At 35.8% G+C, this 10,666-nt stretch overlaps 1 protein-coding gene across 1 annotated transcript; it reads left to right on the forward strand.

Annotated features, from left to right (window-relative positions):
- Positions 1-964: 964 nt before the first annotated feature.
- Positions 965-5,514, forward strand: LOC114402437 (ankyrin repeat domain-containing protein 13B-like). The gene is made up of 2 exons (XM_028365004.1): positions 965-2,827; positions 4,938-5,514. The coding sequence occupies exons 1-2, from the start codon at positions 1,466-1,468 to the stop codon at positions 5,220-5,222; spliced, it is 1,647 nt and encodes a 548-aa protein (XP_028220805.1). The 5' UTR covers positions 965-1,465; the 3' UTR covers positions 5,223-5,514.
- Positions 5,515-10,666: the final 5,152 nt, after the last annotated feature.

Genomic DNA, 10,666 nt, shown 5'->3' on the forward strand with positions numbered 1-10,666 from the left:
GACACCCACATTTCCTAATCCCAGTGTCTCTTCTGATAAATTCTTTTTTCCTACACCTATACTCGTCACTCCTTTCAAAGTCAATTAACACAAACGTAGTCCTTCCTCTACTACCTGTGTTTGTATCCGACCTTAAAATCACCGCCACAAATCCGTTTTCATGAGCAACGGATCGAGCCCACCGCAAAACATCATCTCGACACTCAAACACCTACAAAGCAATCCACATAATTTAAGTTTTCTACCAGTATTCATTTTATTAAATTTATGACAAACATTAACATTATAACCTGAGAAGTATTGAACGCATCGGAACAATCAACATGTGGTTCATTCTCACCACATGCTTCTTCATTTTCATAATCCATATCCGCTTATTCAGACATTATTTCATACATCCACTCATCTTCGTCCATCTAACCAACTCAAACAAAAAATGGTCATACAAACAAATTAATAAGTTTAAAAAAATGGAAACTAAATTCAGAAAACATCAAATTTTAAAAATAGTTACTCTTACGGATCATCTTGATCCGTAAGTAATCCGTACGTTCGCGACACGGCCACCACCTTCTGCGTACCTCGTTTGCCGTCACCGACCACCGCAACGCACCTTCACCGCACCTAACTGTTCACAACGAACCAACGAACCAGAGACAATGCCGCACAAAAACCACAAAAACAGAAAAACAACGAACAAAAATGGCAGTTGTGTGAAGCGCAGGAAAAAAAGCTTTTATAATGAAAAAAAAAAAAAGCCAGGGACATTTTTGCCATTTACAAATTTTGCTGGGTGCACCTAACAACACTCATTTTCCTTTCTATATATCTGCATAATAAAATAGAAAGTTCTAAGAAAAAAAATTTAAAATATTTTCTGAAAATCAGCATAAATATGAAAATAAAAAATTCTCCCCCTCAATCTCTATGGCTTAATTTGGGAGAGTTGAATTTTCTCACTGCCCCTCGTGAATCCACTCATGCTGGTCTAAAATAATCTTTTCTATTCTAAGACTTTTGCTTCCAAACTATGTTTATCTACCCCTCACTTAATAGTTTCCATTACTGTTTTCTCAATGAAATTTCCCCTCTTCATGATTTTTCTCATATTTCACTCTTGAGTTTCCCAATACAAACGTATGACTCATCAAATGCTTGGTTTGACCCTTGTGGCCTAATTGTTATATTGATTCTGCTGTTTGCTTGTGATCATAACTGGGTTGATTCCATTCACGTTTTCCATCAAATTTTCCCTGTATTGTCAATGGATCTGTTTCATTTCTTGAGTTCCCCCTGATTCAGATAGCGTAGAGTTTTATGAAATCATATGCTATTGCTCGAATCGGTGGTCAATCCGATTACTGGTTGGAGCAATTGACAATTGAATCCAATTTTTTCCATAATTTTTGTGTCTGTAATTGTGTGAGAAAAAAAACTTGTTTTGGTACCCTCTAATTTGTGAGCCATGGCAGGCATTAATGTCTCAGAATATGCTCATAGTTCTGTGCACAAGGCCATAATATTGAAGGATCATGCTGGTCTTAAGGAGATACTTGGAGTTCTCCCAAAACTAGGTAACCCCCTTGAGATCAAAACTGAGGCTGCTTCAATAGCTGAGGATGAGAAAGCTGCAGCCATCTCTGTTGTGGTGGATAGGAGGGATGTGCCACATGGTGACACCCCTCTTCACATGGCTGCAAAACTGGGTGACATTGTTGCTACTGAAATGCTCATGGATGCCGGGGCAAATGGTAGGTTGAAGAACAAGGAAGGATGGACTGCTGTTAGGCAAGCTATCATTAACAAACAAGATAAAATAGCAATGGTTATGATCAAGTACTCTTGGAATGACCCTGACAACAAATATTTTAGAAGGTTGCCTAGGTATATAGGGACTATGAGAAGGATGAAGGACTTCTACATGGAGATTTCATTTCATTTTGAGAGTTCTGTGATACCTTTCATCTCGAGGATTGCACCTTCGGATACTTACAAGATTTGGAAAAAGGGTGGGAATATGAGGGCAGATATGACTTTGGCCGGCTTTGATGGTTTGAAAATCAAGAGGTCTAATCAGAGCGTTCTTTTCCTTGGTGATGGTACTTCAGATGATGAGAGCAAATTTCCCGGATCGCTGTTCAAAGTCTTGCACAAAGAGAAGAAAGTATATGTGGTTTCACCTAGTTTAGATGCCCCCACTGATAGAGATGTTAAGGACACATTAGCTAAGAAGTCTAGGTCTGAATCAGTGAGGAGGGTAGGGCTTGATGTGAGTCAGGCACTTCTTGTTCCCCAGTTAACATGGAGGAGAAAGGAGAGAAAAGAAATGGTGGGGCCATGGAAAGCTAAGGTGTATGACATGCAAAATGTGGTTTTTAGTATGAAATCCAGAAGGATCCCTGGTGCTCCACCACCTGAGGCGAAGCCAGCTCCTAAGAAAACTAAGAAGAAGGACAATGGAAAAATTGAAGACATTTTGACAGATGAAGAAAGGAAGCAATTTGAAGCTGCAATGAATTCATCAGATGATAATGGCCACAGTCACAATCGTGCGAAGAAAGAAAAGAAAGGAAGGTCTGGTGGACATAGAGACCACAAGGAGAGAAAAACCAATAGTGCACAACCTGCTGAGCATTTTGTAAACCAGAAGGGTGAAAGCCAGTTTAAGAGAGGGATGATGCCTGCTCTTTGGCTTTCCCAGAACTTCCCACTAAAAATTGATGAATTGCTACCTATGCTTGACATTCTTGCTGAAAAACTTAAAGCGGTCCGTCGGTTAAGAGAACTCCTTACAACAAAACTTCCAAAGGAATCCTTTCCAGTCAAGGTATGTCCTCTCTCTGTTCTTTGATTTGAGCATCTCACTAGACATCTAAAATTTCTTGGCACGAGACATTGGAATCTGAAAATTCCATGTGAACATATCTTCACTTAGTTCTTTCTCTCTTGTTTTCCTTGATGCAGTACTATAGGAGTATACTTACTCGATTGTAATTTTTCTTTTTACCTAAAGCTGTAAGCCTAACTACAGTTAGTAGTTAGACAGTTAGTAGTTAGTTTGTTAGTTAGGACAGCTGTGTTACAGCTGTCACTAACTAACTCAGGGTAGTTGGCAGTTACGGTTGAGTAACTGCTATATATACTAAACTGTAAACTGTAATTTTCTGTTGGGTCGAATTTCCTCAATAATTATATCTCTTACTCTCTCTTTCTTCTATCTGAATAAAAATCCAAGTCCCATATCAGCAAGTGATAGTATTAAGATAGAGTATATAAGTGGGGGACAATTCTCACTTATGAGATAGCTTATGAGGTTGAGTTAGGCACAAACCCAAGAAAATTATTATTATTATTTATGATCTGTCATCATGTGTTGGTTATGGTAGATATTGTAGATATTGTGTTTTTCTATTCTTCAAGGTGTATTATACAATGTTCTCTGCACATGTTTGAGCTAGACTTCTGATAGCAACTGATATGAACTCATCTTCGATTGTTGACTAGTTGTCTTTCACTCTGCTCTTTTTCTTTGACAACTTGACTCTTTGTCTCTTCAATAGAGTATTTCATGAAAATTATCAGAAAGCTCTAGAGTTCAATCATGAAGAATGAAGAATTATTATTTTTTATATATAAGAATGAAGATCATTTTAGCCTGCATATTGAAATGTTTTTTCATGATTGAATTGTGAAAAAAAAATATAAAACTTGTCATTTAGGCATTAGATAGAAGTTAGTTAGATCTAGTGCATTTCTTTTGCAGCTACCAGTGCCTTTATACAAATAGCACACTTTGCTATGTCAAAGATTAATGATATGCCTAGTACTGGTAGGATGAACATGAAAATATTGAAGAGTGGAGTGAATTTTGAGAATGTATCCAACCATAAATCATAATTTGGAGCATTCATTCTTTCCCTTCGCAAAACTAGTTTTTAGAACTTTCCCAACAAAAAATTTCTAATTGGATGGAAAATCAGAACTCTGTTTTCTTGGTTCTCTATATAAATAGCATGAAAGGATAATAAAGTTGTTCACACATGACCTGATGTTTAAGAAGAAGAATTCAACTAAACCAAGAGTTCGCTCAGGACTCTAACATAAATTTCAACATGAATTTGGCTTGAGAAATCTGCACTTCGTTGTTGAATGATAGTAGTATGAGAACAATTAATTATTATGCATTATGATACAATGTACATGTACATGGATTTTTTATTCAATTTCCACTGTTTAGGTATATATGTCTGCAATTGATAGTTGTGTGCTCATCACTAAAAGTGGCAAAAGGTGTTTTATCTAATTTAACCACCAAAATGAGTTATTTAAACCTTGGCATCTTGCTGTGCTAGTATTTGCGCCTAACCTATAATTTTATCTAGCTCTAGTCTCATCATCCGAAACAAATTGTATCTTTAATGGTTTAGGTATTGCATAGACTTTCCACAATAGAATTTTTATTAGTCTAATGGGTCCTTGCATCCCTGCCACAGTACTAATTCAACAGTCCAATGTTGGTAGTTGGTACTATATGAGTTAAACAAATTTTTACACTATCAATAACTTTTATTTAGATTGTAATTTTATCGATCTAACGGTTGAATTATAACTATATATTACTTTAGTTGTTCTTGTCAAATTTAAATAACTATGGAAATATGGCAAAAGGTTTTTTTATATATATTTTGAAAGTAATGCATCAATTTTAATGTATATTAATAAATAATTTTGGATTAATATTATATTTTGTAGATATATGTTCTATTTGATAAGAACTTTTAATCTAACATGGATAATGAAAAGGGAAAATTTGATAGTATTGATGATTTCTTTTCTATCTTTGTCATGCTTTTCTTTGATCTTTTCCCTTTTTTTTATAACTTTTTGGTTGATGTATATGACTATATATACCCATTCCATTTACTTTGCAAATTCAGGTTGCCATTCCCGTGGTGTCCACTGTTAGAGTATTGGTAACTTTTACAAAGTTTGAAGAAATACAACATGAAAATGCAGATGAGTTTGAATCAGCCCCATCTAGTCCTACTTCTGGTGACCAAGAGAACCCAGAAGAGGAACGTTCCTCATCATCATCATGGTTTGGGTGGATAAAGACCCCTTCTAGATCAAGTACGACATGTGCGGAATCTAGTAGTAAAATATTTGACGCCGAGGACCTGTTTGCTATTCCCTCTGGTTTTAAATGGATTACTATTGAATAAAAGTTAAAAGAGAGAGGACTAGAATAGGCAAAATGCATGGATGTAATAGCTAACGAAGTTAAAAAGATTTCAAATAGGAATTTTATGAAGGTGAACCAAAAGTTGAGGTAATCTTCTCACCCAAAGGTGAAGTGTTCTCAGGATAGGGAAAGGTGAGAAATTAAAGAAAAATTAAGTAATAGCTAGATTCACTCACTTCACATGTGACTAACATCAACCATCATTTGTAAGTACTGGCCTTATTTTTATCACATCCTTTGTAGTTTTATGTGTTATTTACTTATTTTTATCAGATAGAAATAGAGACAGGGATCAAAACACAACTGTAACTGCAATTTAAAACGTTGATTAGGAGAAACCACACTTAAACCACGAAAAGTTACACACAATTTTAAAGGTTATGTCCTATGATTTGTTCCTCCATTCATAGCCTAGCAAGTTTTTGCAAGTAGAAAATACAGTAGCATAAAGGCAATGATGTATCTAACTTATTTACCCAAAATGAAAGTGTAACACCTTAAGATCCTAAGAGAGGTTGTGGTTATGTTTATAAAAGAACATCAATGCAAAACTACGAAGACTTATAATTAATGAAAGAATGATGAAAAACTACACGATCTTTTAAATGAATTCTAAAGCTTACTCTAATATAATATATATCTATCCTAATTGGCACGAAGAGCAAAGAAATTAAAGACCAATATCATCTCCTTCCCGTTTTCTCTTCAAAAAATCTTGAACTCGTACTACGAACAAAAGCATAGCTGCTAAGTTCCAACAAGCAAAGAGTATCACATCATTGATATCACATCAGTAACAATATCACATCATAATGAAAAACAAAAAATTAATATACTAAAAATAAGTAGCATATTGATAGATAAAAAAAATTAAGCCTTAAATATAATAAATTTAATTGAAAATTAATAATCATGCACTTTTTTTTCCTTTTTCAACATTATAATTTATAAGCCCACTCACACTCATCATATACATTGCTCATTTTTAATTAGTTTATTTTTCCTTTTTTTACATCATTACACAAATTCTCTAGACTTACTCATCATTTACATTGTTCATTTCCTTTCTAACACACACATACCTTAAAAAATAGGTTAAATTAGTTTATTGTTTCTCTAATTTATTTTTGACGTTCAACTTTTTATTTATTTTGGGTTCAATTTGTTTCTTTAATTTTTAAAATTTATTCAATTTAGTCCTCTAATTTTTTGGGGTTCAATTTGATCTTTTAATTTTTAAAATCTGTTCAATTTGGTCCTACCGTTTAAATATGCAATTTGTGACAGTTTAAATCGTCACTAAGTGATTTTAAGCATTTACAAAGTGCACTTTCTTAACATTTTCGACCCTATCTAGATAATAAGATCAAATTGAATCGATTTTAAAAATTAGAGAACTAAATTGAATTTAAAAAAAAATAGAGGACTAAATCAAACCTAAAAAATAAATTAGAAGACTAATAAACTAATTTAACCAAAAAAATACACACTTAAAGAATAAGTGATGAATCAATTTATCAATAAAATTATAAGATTGACGTGATAGTTGAACCAAAAAAAATGAGAATGAGATTGTGAGTTTAAATCTATCACACTAACAAAAAAAGTTAACAAATATTTTTTGATAAAAAAATCAATTCATCACTTATTCTTTTTTATTTTTCTCTCAATCAACACTCTTAGACATTCACTTTGGTTTATCATCATTCACAGTAGATAGACAGAGGTAAACGTGAAAATATGCAAGGTATCCTGTTATGGCCTACGACCTAGTCTGGTTTGATTCGTGGGTGATGTTAGGTGTACCCAGCATTTAATGTGAAAGGCCAAAAATACCCCTGGCCTTAATTTAAAAGATTTTGGTGCACCCAGCACCATTTTACGCCTTCGTACACCAGCACAGTGAGCTTCCATTTGCGCCACCGTCAATCTTCTTCCCTTCCCTTCGTTTGTGCCGCTGCTATTCTTCTTCCCTTCCGTCCATGTCATTTTCGTTGGGCTTTGATCCTTCTTCTCCTCCGTCAGCATTGTGTACGTGCTCCACCGACGAGGTAAGCTCATTCTCCACTTTAACGGTTGTCGATTCCGTTGCTTGTTTTTAATTTGTTACGGATGTAGTTGATCCACAATTGTTTGTAGGAAATAGGTTTAGGCTTACGGATGAAGTATTTTGTAGGTTTGTACATACGGATCAAGTTGATCCATATGAGGTTTAGGGATCAAGTTGATCTGCAAGCCTCATACGGATCAACTTGACCCGTATGTACATTTTTTAAAAAAAAAAAATTGTAAATAAGTATTTTTGTTTTGAAAAATGTTTGTTATTAGGATTTAGGGTTAATGTTGATGGTTTAGGGTTACTGATGATTGTTTAGGGTTAGTGTTGAGGATTTCTATTGTATTATGTTTGAATTCTTTGAACTAGTTGATATTGGTTTTAGATATTTTAGTTTACTAAGTTAGTATCGCCTTAAAAATTGTACATATGACTGACTTACGAGTTACAAGTAATAAACATCTGTGAAATCACTATCTTGAAATGTGAGAATAGTTTCAAATCATGCATTATATACCAAATATGTGTGTCATTAGAAAATATGAAAATTTGACACACAAGTAGACATATAAGAATGGTAATAATGGCAGGCTAATGATAAAATAGGAACAACATGCTCAACTTTAGTTTAAGATCGAACTTGAGGTACACGAGGAGCACCCCTATAACCCAAATCTCCTCAGGTTTCGTTTGCCCCTAAAAGAAGCAAAACATAAATCCTAAAAGCAAAACTTAAGTCCTAAAAGCAAAACAAGCCAGTCTAAAAGCAAAACAACCAATAAATGTCCCAAGCCTGTCTGGAGAATTAAAAACCGTGGATGCTTTGAAGCTTCTAATGTTGCTTTTGTAGAGATCCAACAGAAGTTGTCAATCCCAAACATGTTGTCATCAATTAGTCTTGCTTCAAACAATTTTCAATAAGCAAAAAAGTTCAAAATCTCATAAATGAAAATATCTATAGATTTGGAATAAGACTTTCCAAAATGAGCTGAAAATCAAAACAACTTACGAGCACAAGCACACACTATAGAGCTTATACGCTCTTGAAAATCAAATTACTTTTAGTCTGCAAAAGATTAACACACAGTGACTATAGATTAATTTCTTGGTTGAAATATAGATAATTCCTTGTAGAGTAGTTCAAAATCTTGCTTGGCTATAGATTAATTCATTGTGATGAATTTGTGTGGTTTAGTAATGGAATTTGTGCATCAACATTTACAGATCATGGTTAGAACTAGAGGCTTAGGTCGTGCCTTAGGTAGGGTTATAGGCAGAGCCCTGGGGAGAGAGGATCATCATGATTCAGATGATGTTCCCCAGTGGCGAAGGCCTACAACATCGGCACGTAGGCAACGGGAAGCTGCCCCTATTGTTGAGGATGAGCCAGTGGTAGTTGGAGACGTACATGCACATGGTGCAGACGCTGGTCATGATGCTGATGGATTTCTAGGTGGGCCGCGTGACCCATCAGTGGTTACGAAGTATGGTGACCATGTTGCATACCTTGTATGGAACGAAAAGGTATTTAAAATTTTTAAGTAAACTTATTTGTTAAGTATTTCTTATAATTGAAATTTGTCATCATTTAAATTATTATGTTTATAAATTGTCTGTTCATTTATACTTCAATTCAGGAACGTCCTGAATTGAAGTTATCCTCCCATGGGACGGTTCATAAATTCGGAAGGCCTGCTCCTGAAATTGAAGGGCTAATTGCTGCCACAAGATTAAGTCCTATGATTGCATGTTCAGTAGACACTGGCGATCAGGGACTTATATCCACTTTTGTGGAGAGGTGGCATAAGGAAACTAACAGTTTCCATCTTCCTGTTGGGGAGGTTAGCATCACCCTGGATGATGTGGCGTCTCTGCTTCATCTTCCATTATTAGCACATTCCATACCTTCGAGCCTCTGCACGTCGACGAAGCTGTGTTGATGTTGGTGAAGTTACTTGAGGTCTCAGGAGAGGAAGCTAGGGCTGAGGCAACACAGTGTCATAGGGCATATGTACGCCTATCTTGGCTACGAGATATTTATCAAAGGAGATGTCAGGCCAGACATTGGACTGCTGTAGCTCGTGCCTATCTTTTGCATCTCTAAGGTTGCATTCTTTTTGCTAACAAGAGTGCAACCCATGTTCATGTTGTCTTCTTAGACGCTTTCCGTGACTTCAGTCAGAGTGGAAGCTATGCATGGGGAGTTGTCGCCCTAGTGCATATGTACGATCATTTGAGTGATGTTTGTAGGAGCGGCGGCCAACAACTTGCTGGTTACATCACTCTGTTACAAGTAATTAATATGTTTTTAAGATGTTCATTTGACATTTGTATGATTTTGATGTAATCTTTGTAGTGTTGGATATATTAGCATTTTCTCTCAGTTGCAGAGTGTTTGACTGATCCGAACTACGATGACCTCTCACCACGTGCATGTCGGTGGATTGCTACAAAGGCTTCTTTGAAGTCCATATCTGCATCGACGTACAGGCAACATCTAGATGGACTCAGGATTCCTGATGTTTGCTGGATGCCTTAAGGTGAGCATCGAGCCATTCGAGAGTTTGATTTGATTTCATGCTTCTCTGGTCATCTACGATGGGGACTGATCGTCGTGAGACATAGACCAAAGAGGGTCATGCACCAGTTCGGATATGTGCAAAGTATTCCTGCAGAGGCTATAGATTCCTGGGTTTCATTTGATGAAATTGACGACATGTGGATGCACTACTCAAACCATCTTGCACCATCGGGTCAGATTTGTGTCATGTCAGGACAGTGTGCATTCGAGTACATGGACTAGTTCTTCCTCAATTTTCATCCTTTCATGACAGTGGCACAACCTTCAGATCTGCCATGACATCCACTTGTGACGCAAGATGCCTCATGTGTGGATCCACATATCCCTTAGGTCCCAGTGGCACCAGCAGTAGCACCGGCACATGCCTCTTCTGATATGGAGCAGCCTAGACATGTAGTGGTAAGTATTACTATTTGGATTGTTTTATCAAATGTCATTTATTTCAGTTATCGGAATACTATTTTGGTTGTTTTTAATTGCATATGATGCTTGCCAAGCGATCGCTGAAAGGTTGGAGTGTCTGCTCAACCTTAGGATAGTCACGATAGGCACAACACGAGGTCATGGAAGATTGCATCAGGATTGCTAGGGGTGTCACACCAGATGGTAATGTGTATGTGAGGACTCGACGAAGGCGACGTACGGATCAGCCATAGTTTTTTTACACTTTAAATTTTCATATTTGGACGATGTTTATAATTTTCATGTATTTCAAAACATTTTGTTTTTAAGTCAACATTTTGGATATTTTAACTTATTTTGGTTTATAATTTTAATTTTATGTTAA

The sequence above is a fragment of the Glycine soja genome, chromosome 20 (assembly GCF_004193775.1).
Source record: "Glycine soja cultivar W05 chromosome 20, ASM419377v2, whole genome shotgun sequence".
Lineage (NCBI taxonomy): Eukaryota > Viridiplantae > Streptophyta > Magnoliopsida > Fabales > Fabaceae > Glycine > Glycine soja.